Here is a 24,646-nt window from a genome sequence, read left to right on the forward strand (position 1 = left end):
CCCTATTATACTCCTGCTCTCCCCATCACATCATGTCACTGTGTGTTATCAGCCCAGAGATCTGACCAGTCTCCCCCCTACACTATCTGGTGTATCCCTTACTTAAGGAGCCATCAGTCCCTATTATACTCCTGCTCTCCTCCTCACATCATGTCACTGTGTGCTACCATCCCAGAGATCTGACCAGTCTCCTCCCCCTCACATTCTCTGGTGTATCTCATATATCAGGAGCCATCCTTCCGTATTATACTCCTGCTCTCCCCCTCTCATCATATCATTGTGTGTTACCAGCCCAGAGATCTGACCAGTCTCCTCCCCACACTATCTGCTGTATCTCATACATCAGTAGCCATCAGTACCTATTAAACTCCTGCTCTCCTCCTGACATCATGTCACTGTGTGTTACCATCCCAGAGATCTGACCATTCTCCTCCTCCTCACATTCTCTGGTGTATCTCATATATCAGGAGCCATCAGCCCCTATTATATTCCTGCTCTCCCCCTCACATCATGTAACTGTATGTTACCAGCCCAGAGATCTGACCAGTCTCCTCCCCACACTATCTGCTGTATCTCATACTTCAGGAGCCATGAGTACCTATTAAACTCCTGCTCTCCTCTTCACATCATGTCACTGTGTGTTACCATCCCAGAGATCTGACCATTCTCCTCCCCCTCACATTCTCTGGTGTATCTCATATATCAGGAGCCATCAGCCCCTATTATATTCCTGCTCTCCCCCTCACATCATGTCACTGTGTGTTACCAGCCCAGAAGTCTAACCAGTCTCCTCTCCACACTCTCTGGTGTATCTCATGCATCAGGAGCCATCAGCCCCTATTATGCTCCTGCTCTCCCCCTCACATCATGTCACTGTGTGTTACCAGCCCAGAGATCTGACCAGTCTCCTCCCCACACTCTCTGGTGTTTCTCATACATCAGGAGCCATCAGCCCCTATTATACTCCTGCTCTCCCCCTCACATCATGTCACTGTGTGTTACCAGCCCAGAGGTCTGACCAGTCTCCTCCCCACACTCTCTGGTGTATCTCATACATCAGGAGCCATCAGCCCCTATTATACTCCTGCTCTCCCCCTCACATCATGTCACTGTGTGTTACCAGACCAGAGATCTGACCAGTCTCCTCCCCCTCACACTCTCTGGTGTATCTCATATATCAGGAGCCATCAGCCCCTATTATATTCCTTTTCTCCCCCCTCACATCATGTCACTGTGTGTTACCAGCCCAGAGATCTAACCAGTCTCCTCCCCACACTCTCTGGTGTATCTCATACATCAGGAGCCATCAGCCCCTATTATACTCCTGCTCTCCCCCTCACATCATGTCACTGTGTGTTACCAGCCCAGAGATCTGACCAGTCTCCTCCCCACACTATCTGGTGTATCTCTTACATCAGGAGCCATCAGTCCCTATTATACTCCTGCTCTCCTCCTCACATCATGTCACTGTGTGTTACCATCCCAGAGATCTGACCAGTCTCCTCCCCCTCACATTCTCTGGTGTATCTCATATATCAGGAGCCATCAGCCCCTATTATATTCCGGCTGTCCCCCTCACATCATGTCACTGTGTGTTACCAGCCCAGAGATCTGACCAGTCTCCTCCCCACACTCTCTGGTGTATCTCATACATCAGGAGCCATCAGCCCCTATTATATTCCTGCTCTCCCCCTCACATCATGTCACGGTGTATTACCATCCCAGAGATCTGACCATTCTCCTCCCCCTCACATTCTCTGGTGTATCTCATATATCAGGAGCCATCAGCCCCTATTATATTCCTGCTCTCCCCCTCACATCATGTAACTGTGTGTTACCAGCCCAGAGATCTGACCAGTCTCCTCCCCACACTATCTGCTGTATCTCATACATCAGGAGCCATGAGTACCTATTAAACTCCTGCTCTCCTCCTCACAACATGTCACTGTGTGCTACCATCCCAGAGATCTGACCAGTCTCCTCCCCCTCACATTCTCTGGTGTATCTCATATCAGGAGCCATCAGCCCCTATTATATTCCTGCTGTCCCCCTCACATCATGTCACTGTGTGTTAGTAGCCTAGATATCTGACCAGTCTCCTCCCCACACTCTCTGGTGTATCTCATACATCAGGAGCCATCAGCCCCTATTATACTCCTGCTCTCCCCCTCACATCATGTCACTGTGTGTTACCAGCCCAGAGATCTGACCAGTCTCCTCCCCACACTCTCTGGTGTATCTCATACATCAGGAGCCATCAGACCCTATTATACTCCTGCTCTCCGCCTCACATCATGTCACTGTGTGTTACCAGCCCAGAGATCTGACCAGTCTCCTCCCCACACTATCTGGTGTATCTCTTACATCAGGAGCCATCAGTCCCTATTATACTCCTGCTCTCCTCCTCACATCATGTCACTGTGTGTTACCATCCCAGAGATCTGACCAGTCTCCTCCCCCTCACATTCTCTGGTGTATCTCATATATCAGGAGCCATCAGCCCCTATTATATTCCTGCTGTACCCCTCACATCATGTCACTGTGTGTTACCAGCCCAGAGATCTGACCAGTCTCCTCCCCACACTCTCTGGTGTATCTCATACATCAGGAGCCATCAGCCCCTATTATATTCCTGCTCTCCCCCTCACATCATGTCACTGTGTGTTACCAGCCCAGAGATCTAACCAGTCTTCTCCCCACACTCTCTGGTGTATCTCATACATCAGGAGCTATCAGCCCCTATTATACTCCTGCTCTCCCCCTCACATCATGTCACTGTGTGTTACCAGCTCAGAGATCTGACCAGTCTCCTCCCCCTCACACTCTCTGGTGTATCTCATATATCAGGAGCCATCAGCCCCTATTATATTCCTGCTCTCCCCCTCACATCATGTCACTGTGTGTTACCAGCCCAGAGATCTAACCAGTCTCCTCTCCACACTCTCTGTGTATCTCATACATCAGGAGCCATCAGCCCCTATTATACTCCTGCTCTCCTCCTCACATCATGTCACTGTGTATTACCAGCCCAGAGATCTGACCAGTCTCCTCCCCCTCACACTCTCTGGTGTATCTCATGCATCAGGAGCCATCGGCCCCTTTTATGCTCCTGCTCTCCCCCTCACATCATGTCACTGTGTGTTACCAGCCCAGACATCTGACCAGTCTCCTCTCCACACTCTCTGTGTATCTCATACATCAGGAGCCATCAGCCCCTATTATACTCCTGCTCTCCCCCTCACATCATGTCACTGTGTGTTACCAGCCCAGATATCTTACCAGTCTCCTCCCCACACTCTCTGGTGTATCTCATACATCAGGAGCCATCAGCCCCTATTATACTCCTGCTCTCCCCCTCACATCATGTCACTGTGTGTTACCAGCCCAGAGATCTGACCAGTCTCATCCCCCTCACACTCTCTGGTGTATCTCATATATCAGGAGCCACCAGCCCCTATTATATTCCTGCTCTCCCCCTCACATCATGTCACTGTGTGATACTAGCCCAGAGATCTAACCAGTCTCCTCCCCACACTCTCTGGTGTATCTCTTACATCAGGAGCCATCAGCCCCTATTATACTCCTGTTCTCCCCCTCACATCATGTCACTGTGTGTTACCAGCCCAGAGATCTGACCAGTCTCCTCCCCACACTCTCTGGTGTTTCTCATACATCAGGAGCCATCAGCCCCTATTATACTCCTGCTCTCCCCCTCACATCATGTCACTGTGTGTTACCAGCCCAGAGGTCTGACCAGTCTCCTCCCCACACTCTCTGGTGTATCTCATACATCAGGAGCCATCAGCCCCTATTATACTCCCGCTCTCCCCCTCACATCATGTCACTGTGTGTTACCAGACCAGAGATCTGACCAGTCTCCTCCCCCTCACACTCTCTGGTGTATCTCATATATCAGGAGCCATCAGCCCCTATTATATTCCTTTTCTCCCCCCTCACATCATGTCACTGTGTGTTACCAGCCCAGAGATCTAACCAGTCTCCTCCCCACACTCTCTGGTGTATCTCATACATCAGGAGCCATCAGCCCCTATTATACTCCTGCTCTCCCCCTCACATCATGTCACTGTGTGTTACCAGCCCAGAGATCTGACCAGTCTCCTCCCCACACTATCTGGTGTATCTCTTACATCAGGAGCCATCAGTCCCTATTATACTCCTGCTCTCCTCCTCACATCATGTCACTGTGTGTTACCATCCCAGAGATCTGACCAGTCTCCTCCCCCTCACATTCTCTGGTGTATCTCATATATCAGGAGCCATCAGCCCCTATTATATTCCGGCTGTCCCCCTCACATCATGTCACTGTGTGTTACCAGCCCAGAGATCTGACCAGTCTCCTCCCCACACTCTCTGGTGTATCTCATACATCAGGAGCCATCAGCCCCTATTATATTCCTGCTCTCCCCCTCACATCATGTCACGGTGTATTACCATCCCAGAGATCTGACCATTCTCCTCCCCCTCACATTCTCTGGTGTATCTCATATATCAGGAGCCATCAGCCCCTATTATATTCCTGCTCTCCCCCTCACATCATGTAACTGTGTGTTACCAGCCCAGAGATCTGACCAGTCTCCTCCCCACACTATCTGCTGTATCTCATACATCAGGAGCCATGAGTACCTATTAAACTCCTGCTCTCCTCCTCACAACATGTCACTGTGTGCTACCATCCCAGAGATCTGACCAGTCTCCTCCCCCTCACATTCTCTGGTGTATCTCATATCAGGAGCCATCAGCCCCTATTATATTCCTGCTGTCCCCCTCACATCATGTCACTGTGTGTTAGTAGCCTAGATATCTGACCAGTCTCCTCCCCACACTCTCTGGTGTATCTCATACATCAGGAGCCATCAGCCCCTATTATACTCCTGCTCTCCCCCTCACATCATGTCACTGTGTGTTACCAGCCCAGAGATCTGACCAGTCTCCTCCCCACTCTCTCTGGTGTATCTCATACATCAGGAGCCATCAGACCCTATTATACTCCTGCTCTCCGCCTCACATCATGTCACTGTGTGTTACCAGCCCAGAGATCTGACCAGTCTCCTCCCCCTCACACTCTCTGGTGTATCTCATATATCAGGAGCCACCAGCCCCTATTATATTCCTGCTCTCCCCCTCACATCATGTCACTGTGTGATACTAGCCCAGAGATCTAACCAGTCTCCTCCCCACACTCTCTGGTGTATCTCTTACATCAGGAGCCATCAGCCCCTATTATACTCCTGTTCTCCCCCTCACATCATGTCACTGTGTGTTACAGCCCAGAGATCTGACCAGTCTCCTCTCCACACTCTCTGTGTATCTCATATATCAGGAGCCATCAGCCCCTATTATACTGCTGCTCTCCCCCTCACATCTTGTCACTGTGTGTTACCAGCCCAGAGATCTTACCAGTCTCCTCCCCACACTCTCTGGTGTATCTCATTCATCAGGAGCCATCAGCCCCTATTATACTCCTGCTCTCCCCCTCACATCATGTCACTGTGTGATACTAGCCCAGAGATCTAACCAGTCTCCTCCCCACACTCTCTGGTGTATCTCTTACATCAGGAGCCATCAGCCCCTATTATACTCCTGTTCTCCCCCTCACATCATGTCACTGTGTGTTACAGCCCAGAGATCTGACCAGTCTTCTCCCCACACTCTCTGGTGTATCTCATACATCAGGAGCTATCGGCCCCTATCATACTCCTGCTCTCCCCCTCACATCATGTCACTGTGTGTTACCAGCCCAGAGATCTGACCAGTCTCCTCCCCCTCACACTCTCTGGTGTATCTCATATATCAGGATCCATCAGCCCCTATTATATTCCTGCTCTCCCCCTCACATCATGTCACTGTGTTTTACCAGCCCAGAGATCTAACCAGTCTTCTCCCCACACTCTCTGGTGTATCTCATACATCAGGAGCTATCAGCCCCTATTATACTCCTGCTCTCCCCCTCACATCATGTCACTGTGTGTTACCAGCCCAGAGATCTGACCAGTCTCCTCCCGCTCACACTCTCTGGTGTATCTCATATATCAAGAGCCATCAGCCCCTATTATATTCCTGCTCTCCCCCTCACATCATGTCACTGTGTGTTACCAGCCCAGAGATCTAACCAGTCTCCTCCCCACACTCTCTGGTGTATCTCATGCATCAGGAGCCATCGGCCCCTTTTATGCTCCTGCTCTCCCCCTCACATCATGTCACTGTGTGTTACCAGCCCAGAGATCTGACCAGTCTCCTCTCCACACTCTCTGTGTATCTCATATATCAGGAGCCATCAGCCCCTATTATACTGCTGCTCTCCCCCTCACATCTTGTCACTGTGTGTTACCAGCCCAGAGATCTTACCAGTCTCCTCCCCACACTCTCTGGTGTATCTCATTCATCAGGAGCCATCAGCCCCTATTATACTCCTGCTCTCCCCCTCACATCATGTCACTGTGTGTTACCAGCCCAGAGATCTGACCAGTCTCCTCCCCCTCACACTCTCTGGTGTATCTCATATATCAGGAGCCATCAGCCCCTATTATATTCCTGCTCTCCCCTTCACATCATGTCACTGTGTGTTACCAGCCCAGTGATCTAACCAGTCTCCTCCCCACACTCTGGTGTATCTCTTACATCAGGAGCCATCAGCCCCTATTATACTCCTGTTCTCCCCCTCACATCATGTCACTGTGTGTTACAGCCCAGAGATCTGAGCAGTCTTCTCCCCACACTCTCTGGTGTATCTCATACATCAGGAGCTATCAGCCCCTATTATACTCCTGCTCTCCCCCTCACATCATGTCACTGTGTGTTACCAGCCCAGAGATCTGACCAGTCTCCTCCCCCTCACACTCTCTGGTGTATCTCATACATCAGGAGCCATCGGCCCCTTTTATTCTCCTGCTCTCCCCCTCAAATTATGTCACTGTGTGTTACCAGCCCAGAGATCTGACCAGTCTCCTCCCCACACTCTCTGTGTATCTCATACATCAGGAGCCATCAACCCCTATTATACTCCTGCTCTCCCCCTCACATCATGTCACTGTGTGTTACCAGCCCAGAGATCTGACCAGTCTCCTCCCCACACTCTCTGGTGTATCTCATATATCAGGAGCCATCAACCCCTATTATACTCCTGCTCTCCCCCTCACATCATGTCACTGTGTGTTACCAGACCAGAGATCTGACCAGTCTCCTCCCCCTCACACTCTCTGGTGTATCTCATATATCAGGAGCCATCAGCCCCTATTATATTCCTGCTCTCCCCCCTCACATCATGTCACTGTGTGTTACCAGCCCAGAGATCTAACCAGTCTCCTCCCCACACTCTCTGGTGTATCTCATACATCAGGAGCCATCAGCCCCTATTATACTCCTGCTCTCCCCCTCACATCATGTCACTGTGTGTTACCAGCCCAGAGATCTGACCAGTCTGTTCCCCACACTCTCTGGTGTATCTCATACATCAGGAGCCATCAGCCCCTATTATACTCCTGCTCTCCCCATCACATCATGTCACTGTGTGTTATCAGCCCAGAGATCTGACCAGTCTCCCCCCTACACTATCTGGTGTATCCCTTACTTAAGGAGCCATCAGTCCCTATTATACTCCTGCTCTCCTCCTCACATCATGTCACTGTGTGCTACCATCCCAGAGATCTGACCAGTCTCCTCCCCCTCACATTCTCTGGTGTATCTCATATATCAGGAGCCATCCTTCCGTATTATACTCCTGCTCTCCCCCTCTCATCATATCATTGTGTGTTACCAGCCCAGAGATCTGACCAGTCTCCTCCCCACACTATCTGCTGTATCTCATACATCAGTAGCCATCAGTACCTATTAAACTCCTGCTCTCCTCCTGACATCATGTCACTGTGTGTTACCATCCCAGAGATCTGACCATTCTCCTCCTCCTCACATTCTCTGGTGTATCTCATATATCAGGAGCCATCAGCCCCTATTATATTCCTGCTCTCCCCCTCACATCATGTAACTGTATGTTACCAGCCCAGAGATCTGACCAGTCTCCTCCCCACACTATCTGCTGTATCTCATACTTCAGGAGCCATGAGTACCTATTAAACTCCTGCTCTCCTCTTCACATCATGTCACTGTGTGTTACCATCCCAGAGATCTGACCATTCTCCTCCCCCTCACATTCTCTGGTGTATCTCATATATCAGGAGCCATCAGCCCCTATTATATTCCTGCTCTCCCCCTCACATCATGTCACTGTGTGTTACCAGCCCAGAAGTCTAACCAGTCTCCTCTCCACACTCTCTGGTGTATCTCATGCATCAGGAGCCATCAGCCCCTATTATGCTCCTGCTCTCCCCCTCACATCATGTCACTGTGTGTTACCAGCCCAGAGATCTGACCAGTCTCCTCCCCACACTCTCTGGTGTTTCTCATACATCAGGAGCCATCAGCCCCTATTATACTCCTGCTCTCCCCCTCACATCATGTCACTGTGTGTTACCAGCCCAGAGGTCTGACCAGTCTCCTCCCCACACTCTCTGGTGTATCTCATACATCAGGAGCCATCAGCCCCTATTATACTCCTGCTCTCCCCCTCACATCATGTCACTGTGTGTTACCAGACCAGAGATCTGACCAGTCTCCTCCCCCTCACACTCTCTGGTGTATCTCATATATCAGGAGCCATCAGCCCCTATTATATTCCTTTTCTCCCCCCTCACATCATGTCACTGTGTGTTACCAGCCCAGAGATCTAACCAGTCTCCTCCCCACACTCTCTGGTGTATCTCATACATCAGGAGCCATCAGCCCCTATTATACTCCTGCTCTCCCCCTCACATCATGTCACTGTGTGTTACCAGCCCAGAGATCTGACCAGTCTCCTCCCCACACTATCTGGTGTATCTCTTACATCAGGAGCCATCAGTCCCTATTATACTCCTGCTCTCCTCCTCACATCATGTCACTGTGTGTTACCATCCCAGAGATCTGACCAGTCTCCTCCCCCTCACATTCTCTGGTGTATCTCATATATCAGGAGCCATCAGCCCCTATTATATTCCGGCTGTCCCCCTCACATCATGTCACTGTGTGTTACCAGCCCAGAGATCTGACCAGTCTCCTCCCCACACTCTCTGGTGTATCTCATACATCAGGAGCCATCAGCCCCTATTATATTCCTGCTCTCCCCCTCACATCATGTCACGGTGTATTACCATCCCAGAGATCTGACCATTCTCCTCCCCCTCACATTCTCTGGTGTATCTCATATATCAGGAGCCATCAGCCCCTATTATATTCCTGCTCTCCCCCTCACATCATGTAACTGTGTGTTACCAGCCCAGAGATCTGACCAGTCTCCTCCCCACACTATCTGCTGTATCTCATACATCAGGAGCCATGAGTACCTATTAAACTCCTGCTCTCCTCCTCACAACATGTCACTGTGTGCTACCATCCCAGAGATCTGACCAGTCTCCTCCCCCTCACATTCTCTGGTGTATCTCATATCAGGAGCCATCAGCCCCTATTATATTCCTGCTGTCCCCCTCACATCATGTCACTGTGTGTTAGTAGCCTAGATATCTGACCAGTCTCCTCCCCACACTCTCTGGTGTATCTCATACATCAGGAGCCATCAGCCCCTATTATACTCCTGCTCTCCCCCTCACATCATGTCACTGTGTGTTACCAGCCCAGAGATCTGACCAGTCTCCTCCCCACACTCTCTGGTGTATCTCATACATCAGGAGCCATCAGACCCTATTATACTCCTGCTCTCCGCCTCACATCATGTCACTGTGTGTTACCAGCCCAGAGATCTGACCAGTCTCCTCCCCACACTATCTGGTGTATCTCTTACATCAGGAGCCATCAGTCCCTATTATACTCCTGCTCTCCTCCTCACATCATGTCACTGTGTGTTACCATCCCAGAGATCTGACCAGTCTCCTCCCCCTCACATTCTCTGGTGTATCTCATATATCAGGAGCCATCAGCCCCTATTATATTCCTGCTGTACCCCTCACATCATGTCACTGTGTGTTACCAGCCCAGAGATCTGACCAGTCTCCTCCCCACACTCTCTGGTGTATCTCATACATCAGGAGCCATCAGCCCCTATTATATTCCTGCTCTCCCCCTCACATCATGTCACTGTGTGTTACCAGCCCAGAGATCTAACCAGTCTTCTCCCCACACTCTCTGGTGTATCTCATACATCAGGAGCTATCAGCCCCTATTATACTCCTGCTCTCCCCCTCACATCATGTCACTGTGTGTTACCAGCTCAGAGATCTGACCAGTCTCCTCCCCCTCACACTCTCTGGTGTATCTCATATATCAGGAGCCATCAGCCCCTATTATATTCCTGCTCTCCCCCTCACATCATGTCACTGTGTGTTACCAGCCCAGAGATCTAACCAGTCTCCTCTCCACACTCTCTGTGTATCTCATACATCAGGAGCCATCAGCCCCTATTATACTCCTGCTCTCCTCCTCACATCATGTCACTGTGTATTACCAGCCCAGAGATCTGACCAGTCTCCTCCCCCTCACACTCTCTGGTGTATCTCATGCATCAGGAGCCATCGGCCCCTTTTATGCTCCTGCTCTCCCCCTCACATCATGTCACTGTGTGTTACCAGCCCAGACATCTGACCAGTCTCCTCTCCACACTCTCTGTGTATCTCATACATCAGGAGCCATCAGCCCCTATTATACTCCTGCTCTCCCCCTCACATCATGTCACTGTGTGTTACCAGCCCAGATATCTTACCAGTCTCCTCCCCACACTCTCTGGTGTATCTCATACATCAGGAGCCATCAGCCCCTATTATACTCCTGCTCTCCCCCTCACATCATGTCACTGTGTGTTACCAGCCCAGAGATCTGACCAGTCTCATCCCCCTCACACTCTCTGGTGTATCTCATATATCAGGAGCCACCAGCCCCTATTATATTCCTGCTCTCCCCCTCACATCATGTCACTGTGTGATACTAGCCCAGAGATCTAACCAGTCTCCTCCCCACACTCTCTGGTGTATCTCTTACATCAGGAGCCATCAGCCCCTATTATACTCCTGTTCTCCCCCTCACATCATGTCACTGTGTGTTACCAGCCCAGAGATCTGACCAGTCTCCTCCCCACACTCTCTGGTGTTTCTCATACATCAGGAGCCATCAGCCCCTATTATACTCCTGCTCTCCCCCTCACATCATGTCACTGTGTGTTACCAGCCCAGAGGTCTGACCAGTCTCCTCCCCACACTCTCTGGTGTATCTCATACATCAGGAGCCATCAGCCCCTATTATACTCCCGCTCTCCCCCTCACATCATGTCACTGTGTGTTACCAGACCAGAGATCTGACCAGTCTCCTCCCCCTCACACTCTCTGGTGTATCTCATATATCAGGAGCCATCAGCCCCTATTATATTCCTTTTCTCCCCCCTCACATCATGTCACTGTGTGTTACCAGCCCAGAGATCTAACCAGTCTCCTCCCCACACTCTCTGGTGTATCTCATACATCAGGAGCCATCAGCCCCTATTATACTCCTGCTCTCCCCCTCACATCATGTCACTGTGTGTTACCAGCCCAGAGATCTGACCAGTCTCCTCCCCACACTATCTGGTGTATCTCTTACATCAGGAGCCATCAGTCCCTATTATACTCCTGCTCTCCTCCTCACATCATGTCACTGTGTGTTACCATCCCAGAGATCTGACCAGTCTCCTCCCCCTCACATTCTCTGGTGTATCTCATATATCAGGAGCCATCAGCCCCTATTATATTCCGGCTGTCCCCCTCACATCATGTCACTGTGTGTTACCAGCCCAGAGATCTGACCAGTCTCCTCCCCACACTCTCTGGTGTATCTCATACATCAGGAGCCATCAGCCCCTATTATATTCCTGCTCTCCCCCTCACATCATGTCACGGTGTATTACCATCCCAGAGATCTGACCATTCTCCTCCCCCTCACATTCTCTGGTGTATCTCATATATCAGGAGCCATCAGCCCCTATTATATTCCTGCTCTCCCCCTCACATCATGTAACTGTGTGTTACCAGCCCAGAGATCTGACCAGTCTCCTCCCCACACTATCTGCTGTATCTCATACATCAGGAGCCATGAGTACCTATTAAACTCCTGCTCTCCTCCTCACAACATGTCACTGTGTGCTACCATCCCAGAGATCTGACCAGTCTCCTCCCCCTCACATTCTCTGGTGTATCTCATATCAGGAGCCATCAGCCCCTATTATATTCCTGCTGTCCCCCTCACATCATGTCACTGTGTGTTAGTAGCCTAGATATCTGACCAGTCTCCTCCCCACACTCTCTGGTGTATCTCATACATCAGGAGCCATCAGCCCCTATTATACTCCTGCTCTCCCCCTCACATCATGTCACTGTGTGTTACCAGCCCAGAGATCTGACCAGTCTCCTCCCCACTCTCTCTGGTGTATCTCATACATCAGGAGCCATCAGACCCTATTATACTCCTGCTCTCCGCCTCACATCATGTCACTGTGTGTTACCAGCCCAGAGATCTGACCAGTCTCCTCCCCCTCACACTCTCTGGTGTATCTCATATATCAGGAGCCACCAGCCCCTATTATATTCCTGCTCTCCCCCTCACATCATGTCACTGTGTGATACTAGCCCAGAGATCTAACCAGTCTCCTCCCCACACTCTCTGGTGTATCTCTTACATCAGGAGCCATCAGCCCCTATTATACTCCTGTTCTCCCCCTCACATCATGTCACTGTGTGTTACAGCCCAGAGATCTGACCAGTCTCCTCTCCACACTCTCTGTGTATCTCATATATCAGGAGCCATCAGCCCCTATTATACTGCTGCTCTCCCCCTCACATCTTGTCACTGTGTGTTACCAGCCCAGAGATCTTACCAGTCTCCTCCCCACACTCTCTGGTGTATCTCATTCATCAGGAGCCATCAGCCCCTATTATACTCCTGCTCTCCCCCTCACATCATGTCACTGTGTGATACTAGCCCAGAGATCTAACCAGTCTCCTCCCCACACTCTCTGGTGTATCTCTTACATCAGGAGCCATCAGCCCCTATTATACTCCTGTTCTCCCCCTCACATCATGTCACTGTGTGTTACAGCCCAGAGATCTGACCAGTCTTCTCCCCACACTCTCTGGTGTATCTCATACATCAGGAGCTATCGGCCCCTATCATACTCCTGCTCTCCCCCTCACATCATGTCACTGTGTGTTACCAGCCCAGAGATCTGACCAGTCTCCTCCCCCTCACACTCTCTGGTGTATCTCATATATCAGGATCCATCAGCCCCTATTATATTCCTGCTCTCCCCCTCACATCATGTCACTGTGTTTTACCAGCCCAGAGATCTAACCAGTCTTCTCCCCACACTCTCTGGTGTATCTCATACATCAGGAGCTATCAGCCCCTATTATACTCCTGCTCTCCCCCTCACATCATGTCACTGTGTGTTACCAGCCCAGAGATCTGACCAGTCTCCTCCCGCTCACACTCTCTGGTGTATCTCATATATCAAGAGCCATCAGCCCCTATTATATTCCTGCTCTCCCCCTCACATCATGTCACTGTGTGTTACCAGCCCAGAGATCTAACCAGTCTCCTCCCCACACTCTCTGGTGTATCTCATGCATCAGGAGCCATCGGCCCCTTTTATGCTCCTGCTCTCCCCCTCACATCATGTCACTGTGTGTTACCAGCCCAGAGATCTGACCAGTCTCCTCTCCACACTCTCTGTGTATCTCATATATCAGGAGCCATCAGCCCCTATTATACTGCTGCTCTCCCCCTCACATCTTGTCACTGTGTGTTACCAGCCCAGAGATCTTACCAGTCTCCTCCCCACACTCTCTGGTGTATCTCATTCATCAGGAGCCATCAGCCCCTATTATACTCCTGCTCTCCCCCTCACATCATGTCACTGTGTGTTACCAGCCCAGAGATCTGACCAGTCTCCTCCCCCTCACACTCTCTGGTGTATCTCATATATCAGGAGCCATCAGCCCCTATTATATTCCTGCTCTCCCCTTCACATCATGTCACTGTGTGTTACCAGCCCAGTGATCTAACCAGTCTCCTCCCCACACTCTGGTGTATCTCTTACATCAGGAGCCATCAGCCCCTATTATACTCCTGTTCTCCCCCTCACATCATGTCACTGTGTGTTACAGCCCAGAGATCTGAGCAGTCTTCTCCCCACACTCTCTGGTGTATCTCATACATCAGGAGCTATCAGCCCCTATTATACTCCTGCTCTCCCCCTCACATCATGTCACTGTGTGTTACCAGCCCAGAGATCTGACCAGTCTCCTCCCCCTCACACTCTCTGGTGTATCTCATACATCAGGAGCCATCGGCCCCTTTTATTCTCCTGCTCTCCCCCTCAAATTATGTCACTGTGTGTTACCAGCCCAGAGATCTGACCAGTCTCCTCCCCACACTCTCTGTGTATCTCATACATCAGGAGCCATCAACCCCTATTATACTCCTGCTCTCCCCCTCACATCATGTCACTGTGTGTTACCAGCCCAGAGATCTGACCAGTCTCCTCCCCACACTCTCTGGTGTATCTCATATATCAGGAGCCATCAACCCCTATTATACTCCTGCTCTCCCCCTCACATCATGTCACTGTGTGTTACCAGACCAGAGATCTGACCAGTCTCCTCCCCCTCACACTCTCTGGTGTATCTCATATATCAGGAGCCATCAGCCCCTATTATATTCCTGCTCTCCCCCCTCACATCATGTCACTGTGTGTTACCAGCCCAGAGATCTAACCAGTCTCCTCCCCACACTCTCTGGTGTATCTCTTACATCAGGATCCATCAGCCCCTATTATACTCCTGTTCTCCCCCCCTCACATCATGTCACTGTGTGTTACAGCCCAGAGATCTGACCAGTCTTCTCCCCACACTCTCTGTTGTATCTCATACATCAGGAGCTATCAGCCCCTATTATAATCCTGCTCTCCCCCTCACATCATGTCACTGTGTGTTGCCAGCCCAGAGATCTGACCAGTCTCCTCCCCACACTATCTGTTGTATCTCATACATCAGGAGCCATCAGTACCTATTAAACTCCTGCTCTCCTCCTCACATCATGTCACTGTGTGTTACCATCCCAGAGATCTGACCAGTCTCCTCCCCCTCACATTCTCTGGTGTATCTCATATATCAGGAGCCATCAGCCCCTATTATATTCCTGCTCTCCCCCTCACATCATGTCACTGTGTGTTACCAGCCCAGAGACCTGACCAGTCTCCTCCCCCTCACACTCTCTGGTGTATCTCTTACATCAGGAGCCATCAGCCCCTATTATACTCCTGTTCTCCCCCTCACATCATGTCACTGTGTGTTACAGCCCAGAGATCTGAGCAGTCTTCTCCCCACACTCTCTGGTGTATCTCATACATCAGGAACTATCAGCCCCTATTATACTCCTGTTCTCCCCCTCACATCATGTCACTGTGTGTTACCAGCCCAGAGATCTGACCAGTCTCCTCCCCCTCACACTCTCTGGTGTATCTCATACATCAGGAGCCATCGGCCCCTTTTATGCTCCTGCTCTCCCCCTCATATCATGCAACTACCAGTCCATTGAAACATCACACACAGAGCTATAACCTCACACCCTTTATTCCACAATGGCTCCATCCAGTCTCTGTGCTTGGATGCTCTGTACTGTTGCGTTTTATCTGCTGACCTGTCTCTATATCATGCTCTGTCCTTCTGTTTTACTTTTTCTGCTTTCTTCCTCCTTCTGCTGTTGCCCATATGTGCCCTGCGCCATACCCCTACCCTGTCCTGCTGCCTCCCCCGCTCTGTGCCCTGCGGCATTCCCCTACCCTGTCCTGCTGCCTCCCCAGCTCTGTGCCCTGCGGCATTCCCCTACCCTCTCATGCTGCCTCCCTCACTCTGTGCCCTGCACCATTCCCCTACCCTGGCCTGCTGCCTCCCCCGCTGTGCCCTGCGGAATTCCCCTACCCTGTCTTGCTGCCTCCCCGCTATGTGCCCTGCGGCATTCCCCTACCCTGTCCTGCTTCCTCCCCCACTCTGTGCCCTGCACCATTCCCCTACCCTGTCCTGCTGCCTCCCCCACTCTGTGCCCTGCACCATTCCCCTACCCTGTCCTGCTGCCTACCCCGCTCTGTGCCCTGCGCCCTGCGCCATACCCCTACCCTGTCCTGCTGCCTCCCCCGCTCTGTGGCCTGCTCCATTCCCCTTCTCTGTCCTGCTGCCTCCCCCTCTGTGCTCTGCGCCATTCCCCTACTCTGTCCTGCTGCCTCCCCCTCTCTGTGCCCTGCACCATTCCCCTACCCTGTCCTGCTGCCTCCCCGCTCTGTGCCCTGCACCATTCCCCTACCCTGTCCTGCAGCTTCCCCCTCTCTATGTCCAGCTGCCTCCCCCGCTCTGTGCCCTGCACCATTCCCCTACCCTGTTCTGCAGCCTCCCTCGCTCTATGTCCTGCTGCCTCCCCCGCTCTGTGCCCTGCAGCATTCCCCTACCCTGTCCTGCTGCTTCACCGCTCTGTGCCCTGCACCATTCCCCTACCCTGTCCTGCAGCCTCCCCTGCTCTGTGCCCTGTGCCATTCCCGTACCCTGTCCTGCTGCCTCCCCTGCTCTGTGCCCTGCGCCATTCCCCTACCCTGTCCTGCTGCCTAACCCGCTCTGTGCCCTGCACCATTCCCCTACCTTGTCCTGCTGCCTCCCCCCACTCTGTACCCTGCACCATTCCCCTACCCTGTCCTGCTGCCTCCCCCCTCTGTGCCACCATCATTCTGTGTTGCTCTGTCCTATCGCTCTCCTTCCCTCTCAGCGGTAATATACAGTGACTCATTACCCTAAGTTAGTAGCATGGCTCTGGTGGGGTTACTCTCCCTGATGGTGACCAGAAGACCATATAGAGGCTGTTTTTGTTACATATATATCCACCTGGTAACTTTTTGTAGTGTGGACGCAGTTGTTGGTAATTAGCCCACAAGTTTCCTGTGTGTATGTGTGAGGGTGGTCTAGACGGGCATTGTGGTTCACCAACGTCACTGGCTTTTGAGGCTTCCTGCTCTGTGTTGATGGCTAGGGAACGTTACCCAGGAAAGTCTGCATTTAGGGGGAGATATACATTGGTGATGGGCCATCTGCCTGTCCCTGGTGCTGGTCTATGACATGTGCTGATAATGTGCTTGTGCCAGTTTATGTCAATATTTTATCTGTTCATCGTGAGTCTTTATTGTTGGTTCATTTGTAAATGTTATAATGTGGTCATAGCTCTTACCTGCAATTTAAACAAATAAACGCTTTATTTATTATAGTAACATGGTGGAGTGATGGTTAGCATTACTGCCAAACAGCACTGAGTTCAATTCCCAGCCAAGGTGCTTCGTGGAGTTTGTATGTGTTTCTTCCAAAAATCATACTGGTAGGTTAATTGGCTACTGACACAAATTAATCATAATGTGAGTGCGAGGTAGATACAGTAGGGATTATAGATTGTAAACTCCAGTGGTGCAGGGACTGATGTGAATAACTAAATATTCTTTGTAAATTTCTGCTCAGTATATCTGTGCTGTATAAAGTGCTTCTCAGTATGTCTGTGCTATATAATGTGCTTCTCAGTATGTCTGCTATATAAAGTGCTTCTCAGTGTCTGTGCTATATAAAGTGCTTCTCAGTGTCTGTGCTATATAAAGTGCTTCTCAGTGTCTGTGCTATATAAAGTGCTTCTCAGTGTGTCTGTGCTATATAAAGTGCTTCTCAGTGTCTGTGCTATATAAGTGCTTCTCAGTGTGTCTGTGCTATATAAAGTGCTTCTCAGTGTCTGTGCTATATAAAGTGCTTCTCAGTATGTCTGTGCTATATAAAGTGCTTCTCAGTGTGTCTGCTATATAAAGTGCTTCTCAGTGTCTGTGCTATATAAGTGCTTCTCAGTGTGTCTGTGCTGTATAAAGTGCTTCTCAGTGTCTGTGCTATATAAAGTGCTTCTCAGTGTGTCTGTGCTATATAAAGTGCTTCTCAGTGTGTCTGCTATATAAAGTGCTTCTCAGTGTGTCTTTGCTATATAAAGTGCTTCTCAGTGTGTCTTTGCTATATAATGTGCTTCTCAGTATGTCTGTTTTATATAAAGTGCTTCTCAGTATGTCTGTGCTATAAAAAGTGCTTCTCAGTATGTCTGTGCTATATAAAGTGCTTCTCAGTGTTGCTGTGCTATATAAAGTGCTTCTCAGTGTGTCTGTTTTATATAAAGTGCTTCTCAGTATGTCTGTGCTATAAAAAGTGCTTCTCAGTATGTCTGTGCTATATAAAGTGCTTCTCAGTATGTCTGTGCTATATAAAGTGCTTCTCAGTATGTCTGTGTTATATAAAGTGCTTCTCAGTATGTCTGTGCTATATAAAGTGCTTCTCAATGTGTCTGTGCTATATAAAGTCCTTCTCAGTATGTCTGTTTTATATAAAGTGCTTCTCAGTATGTCTGTGCTATATAAAGTGCTTCTCAGTATGTCTGTGCTATATAAAGTGCTTCTCAGTATGTCTGTGTTATATAAAGTGCTTCTCAGTATGTCTGTGCTATATAAAATGCTTCTCAGTATGTCTGTGTTATATAAAGTGCTTCTCAGTATGTCTGTGCTATATAAAGTGCTTCTCAGTATGTCTGTGTTATATAAAGTGCTTCTCAGTATGTCTGTGCTATATAAAGTGCTTCTCAATGTGTCTGTGCTATATAAAGTCCTTCTCAGTATGTCTGTTTTATATAAAGTGCTTCTCAGTATGTCTGTGCTATATAATGTGCTTCTCAGTATGTCTGTGTTATATAAAGTGCTTCTCAGTATGTCTGTGCTATATAAAGTGCTTCTTAATGTGTCTGTGCTATATAAAGTGCTTCTCAGTGTGTCTTTGCTATATAAAGTCCTTCTCAATATGTCTGTGCTATATAAAGTGCTTCTCAGTATGTCTGTGCTATATAATGTGCTTCTCAGTGTGTCTGTGCTATATAAAGTGCTTCTCAATGTGTCTGTGCTATATAAAGTGCTTCTCAGTGTGTCTGTGCTATATAAAGTGCTTCTCAGTGTGCCTGTGCTGTATAAAGTGCTTCTCAGTGTGTCTGTGCTATATAAAGTGCTTCTCAGTGTGCCTGTGCTGTATAAAGTGCTTCTCAGTGTGTCTGTGCTATATAAAGTGCTTCTCAGTATGTATGTGCTGTATAAAGTGCTTCTCAGTATGTCTGTGCTGTATAAAGTGCTTCTCATTATGTGTGTGCTATATAAAGTGCTTCTCAGTGTGTCTGTGCTATATAAAGTGCTTCTCAGTGTGTCTGTGCTATATAAAGTCCTTCTCAGTATGTCTGTGCTATATAAAGTGCTTCTCAGTATGTCTGTGCTATATAAAGTGCTTCTCAGTATGTCTGCTATATAAAGTGCTTCTCAGTATGTCTGTGCTATATAAAGTGCTTCTCAGTATGTCTGTGCTATATAAAGTGCTTCTCAGTATGTCTGTGCTATATAAAGTGCTTCTCAGTATGTTTGTGCTATATAACGTGCTGCTCAGTGTGTCTGTGCTATATAAAATGCTTCTCAGTGTGTCTGTGCTATATAAAGTGCTGCTCAGTATGTCTATGCTATATAAAAAGCTGTAATTAATAATAGTTATTGTATTTCCAGTAGATGGACGCACAAGCAGGAATGACTTGGAGGGAGATCTCATCTTGTCTACAGATATTAAAACAGAAGATAACATCACACAGGAATCTCCAGTAGATAATCTCGTTATGCTAAATATACATCCAGTACCTCACAGTGCAGCTATATCATCTAATTTTTATCATTATCCGGACTGTTCTCCTGATACCCCAGCTTTTGTTACACATAGTGCAGCTCATACACCTGATAAATTATTTCCGTGTTCTGTGTGTGGGAAATGTGTTAAAAATAAATCAAATCTAATTACACATGAGAGAAGTCACACAGGTGAGAAACCATTTTCATGCTCTGTGTGTGGAAAATGTTTTAAAGATAAATCAAATCTTGTTACACATCATAGAAGTCACACAGGTGAGAAACCATTTTCATGCTCTGAGTGTGGGAAATGTTTTGCACAGAAATCAAATCTAATTACACATCAAAGATGTCACACAGGTGAGAAACCATTTCCATGCTCTGTGTGTGGGAAATGTTTTACACAGAAATCAGCTCTTGTTACACATCAGAGATCACATAGGTGAGAAACCATTTCCATGCTCTGTCACACCTTGGTAGACATGAGATTTTACACAAGAGAAAAGCATTTATATGAGCTGACACAAAATAGGGTTGTAGCAACACTCTGGACACACAGTATTTTAACAGTTTAAATTATCCATCTGCTGATAATTGGGATGTGTGCCATTTATATAAAAAGAGGAATGTACGCACTAAGGAAATCTTAATAAATAATGATTATAGGGTTTGCTAAAGATGAAATACAAATGTATAATACTTTAATATGAACTATCCCAGGGGCAGTGACAGATTTCGCTATCTATGCTGTCAGGGGGTTATTTAATGTTGCCAGAAGCCGCTGTCGAGGTTTGTTACCTTCTCGCTCCCCTTACGGGATGCCATATTCTTCCGCCGCAGCTTCAGACAGCCTCCTGTGTTGCCAGGCAGCATAGATGTAGAACTAAGATGGCGCCTGCTGGAAGATAAGGACACTGGGCAGCCGCACATACTTCTGGGACCACTGGATGACGGGCACTGGCTCAGCTGTTAGCCTTTTGTTAATCTTCAGTCTTGCTTGCTATTGGTGCAATATCGTTTAAAAACGTTCCAGTCCAGCGCCATCTTGCCGGTTATAGCGTACCCTTAGCATGTGTATTCCGGTTCCTGTCAGTCAAAATTTTGATCGTGAGAGACTTTTCTGCATGGCTATGACTCCTGTGGAACATCTATTTGTTCAATCGCTGCAGTTGTCATCTAGAGCAGTGTCACCCGTGTGTAAGACCAGGCGGCAACCTAAGTACCAGTGAGCATTTCCAGCTCTAAGGGAATATTCATATCAAAAAAGGGGGGGGGAAAGGGACAGGGGTTGTCTTGAGTGGCTCATTGTTATCAAGTAAAATATAACCTTTATTAATTCAAATATAAGGAAATGGAGAAAGGGTTAATAGGTCACACCATGCCTATTGTGATTGCAAGACTACCCTGGTTATAATGACATGACTATCTCAGTATCGTCTAGTCGCCTTCAGGGGTGTGCTACTCAGGGATATATCACTACTAAATTACACAACAAGAAAATAATCCCAATACCAGTGCTCAATGTCCCAATAATGCTATAATATCACTTTTATTACTAATCATTAATTTCCACCTAAGTGCTTGGGTTAAAACACAGCAAAACACTCAATCGTGCTCAGTCACCAGTGTCTAACTCATACACTAACTAGTGCGCTGCTGTATGTGACAATATTGTGAGAATCACTATTATAATTACCAAGTAAGTATATGTATTATATAGATTACAATCAGTAGTATAATATAGTGTAAGTGTGTATATCTCTTGATACAATAGATATTAGGTTATAGCTACTTAATAGTCATATTTGTTATATAAACTCCCATCATATGGAGATCAATATGCTGTAATAAACACATGTAATCTAGCATATTCTCCGTGATTCTTATTGAACTTGCATGCCTGGATAGGCCCATCCTACATATTTGTGTGTAATTTGAATGAGATTTATTACACAGGTCTGCGAAATTTATGGTATTGAAAGCTTTTTTAATAATACTTTTATATTCTTAATTATACTCCTGTGGACATCAAGAAATAGTATATTAAAAAAAAATTACCACATCGCATTTACCTATAAGGGGGTTACAAACATTTTTAAGAAAAAACAAGAAGTTTAATTGTTTTTGACATATTTATTGGGAAATACGAAATGTAGATGATATCACTGTGTTTTTGTCTTAATTCCATAATAAAATAACAATAAAATCAAACAATAATAGAAATAAAACCATAATTATTGAAAAAATCGTGAATATCTTGGGGGGTTTTTTGTCTTCAAACTTTGTTTTTTGCTTATAAGCTTTTTCTGTGTCGTCTCTGTGTATCATCCAGCAGTAGTCAGCCATCATGCTGACGTCCCAATTACCCTGGTATATTCTTTCTACATCTTTAACTTCTTGATGGAACCGTTCACCCTGTTCTTCATTGTAGTGTCCGAGATTATTCAGGAAATGCTCAATATGGGAATTCAAAAAATGTACCTTTAAACTCATATTGCAGCCAAGGTTTCTGTCATTATTAAGCATTTCCCTGTCTATTTCTTTGTAGTTTAGATCCTTTGACATTGCCTAAAAATTTAAACTGTACTGTATGTGGTGTGTACTGTGTATGTACTGTGTGTGTGTAGTGTGTACTGTGTATGTGGTAGTAGGCAGGGGTTAAAATGAGCCGGCACAGGGCAAAACTGTGTTGCATCTGTTTCCACCTTCGCCAGCTCACCTTGTAGTTGTGTGGTGCAATGTTCCTTTAGACAGTATGGGGTTTAGGCCCTTTGTAGATTTCAGCTCCAGGCCCATGTGGACCTTGCAGAAAAACATGATGTGATATGCAAAATCGGGAGTCATTTTTCGTGTTCAGAAGCCAAAAATCTATACGTATGTTAAAAAAGCTTTTTCAACGCAGACCTGTGTTATTAATCTGTTTGGAGATCGCAGACCTCCGGAGAACAGTCTGCACGGGGCCAGCTCCAGCATGCGCAGTGAGGGACCATTGACCCACTTGCGAGCGCTGTGCGCTCATGAGCGGGTCAGAATCGGGCCCAGAGTCTCCTGCCTGCTCACTGTCTAAAGCAAAATCAGCCGGGATTGGCTGCTGAAAACACATTATGCAATAGACAGCAGCTGAGCACAATATCTGAAACTTTAGCAACAGCGTATAACAAAAGACCACCCGATTTATCCAGACATCGGAAATGAGATTTAAGCAGCCCAAATGTATGCTCTATCACAGATCTAGTAGACTTACAGTATGTGTTCGATTATAACTATGCTCAGCAGGAAAAACTGGAAGTGCCAACGGGGTCAGAAGCCAACGAAGACACCCATACCCAGAATCACCTGTAAATAAATTCAAAATATATTTAGTGAACAGATCTAAACATGCGTAACATTACTAAAGTGGCAATGTCTAAGGTACTGACCCAGCAACCATCCCTCCGGCATCAAAACAATTATGAAGGGATGATTGATTGAGGATGAAGGCATCATGACATGAGCCAGGGTAGCCGACTACACTCATGATTTAAATTTTTGCATCACACACCACCTGCATGTTAGAATGGGCATGGTGCCTATTTAGGTATACATGTGCCCTGGCCCTAGGTGGTCTCAGTTCAATGTGTGTGCAGTCAATAGCACCCAAGACATTTGGCATGCCTGCAATGCCATACAAAGCTACCTTGCCACTGTGTCTCATGGCTAAGGAAGCAGATGCAGGAATCCATAAGTGTCCTAAATGAGGCCAGTACCTGGGTGAAGTATCTGGAGAATGTGGACTGGGATATACCAAGAACTCTACCAGTAACAGACTGAAAATTCCCAGTAGCCAGAAACTGCAACACAGCCAGAAGCTTATGCAGGCCTGAGACATAGTGGGAACGTGCTGTGTCAGGGTCTAGGTCCAGTTTGACTCGGTCATACAGATGGAAGATGTTATGGTTCAGCCGGAACATCTGTATGACCTCACCATCGGCCAATGCGTTCAGGTTCAAACACCTAAAGAAACATGCCATGCGCAAGCTTTGGGAAACCGGCATTACCTCCTGAGCTTGCTCAGTTTCTTGCTCCTGGTTGCTTTCAGCCTGCTGGTAGAGCCCCATAAATCCCAGCCACATCATATTCCCGGCAGTGCTGCAGAACTCTCCAGACTAATGTACGCTGCAGCTTTAGCCACTTTTATAGGCATCATCATTGTGTTGCCAATAAGTGAAACTACAAACACCTGTGAACACTTCCAAACTCGCCCAAACACTCATCTCAGGAGGTCGTCTATTTGAAAAGTATTTAGTGGTGAGTTTGTTATTTTCTCTAATGAGTTTACAAACTCGATTCTTGGTAAATTTGCGAGTTGTATGGTTTCCTATGGGAAGTAATTGCGAGTTTTGGCGATGGTGTATTTGGGGGATTTTAGAAAACACGTACAAGATTTGATGTTTGTTTTGATAAAACACACCTGTTTTTTCTTAGTAAATTTGCGAGTTTGAAGAACAGGCTAAACTCACACAAACTCGATTCTTAGTAAAATTACCCCTAATAATCTTATAACATTGAATTAATGGTTCACACATTTTACAGTATATTATTTGATTAAAATTAAATGACTGCTTTATACTTGGCTATCAAACACTGTCACTACTACATAATAGATTGTGTCCATTCAGGGGCGTGAATAAATAATGCACACACTATTAAAGGAAAGGGGATATCATTTACAGAAATATTTCTATAGGACTGATAACTTCTTTCACAACGCAGAAGGTGGGTTGCACTGGGGATTTGTAAATGCCTACATCCCATGTAAGACCCCTTTCACAGTTACAGACCTTACACACCAATAATGCCAGGTCCGTGACAGGGTGA

The 24,646-nt window shown here is 47.6% G+C and overlaps 1 protein-coding gene across 1 annotated transcript in view; it reads left to right on the top strand.

Moving 5' to 3' along the window:
• The window catches only part of LOC148502617 (uncharacterized), a 311,881-nt gene that overhangs the window by 270,826 nt on the left and 16,409 nt on the right, over window positions 1-24,646 (top strand). Inside the window, exon 16 of the mRNA XM_088449562.1 lies at window positions 19,982-20,149. Within this exon, the coding sequence (XP_088305688.1) occupies window positions 19,982-20,149 (168 nt within the window). The remainder of the gene's footprint in view (window positions 1-19,981; window positions 20,150-24,646) is intronic.

Source organism: Taudactylus pleione, unplaced genomic scaffold (assembly GCF_031769625.1).
Source record: "Taudactylus pleione unplaced genomic scaffold, aTauple2 ptg000488l, whole genome shotgun sequence".
Lineage (NCBI taxonomy): Eukaryota > Metazoa > Chordata > Amphibia > Anura > Myobatrachidae > Taudactylus > Taudactylus pleione.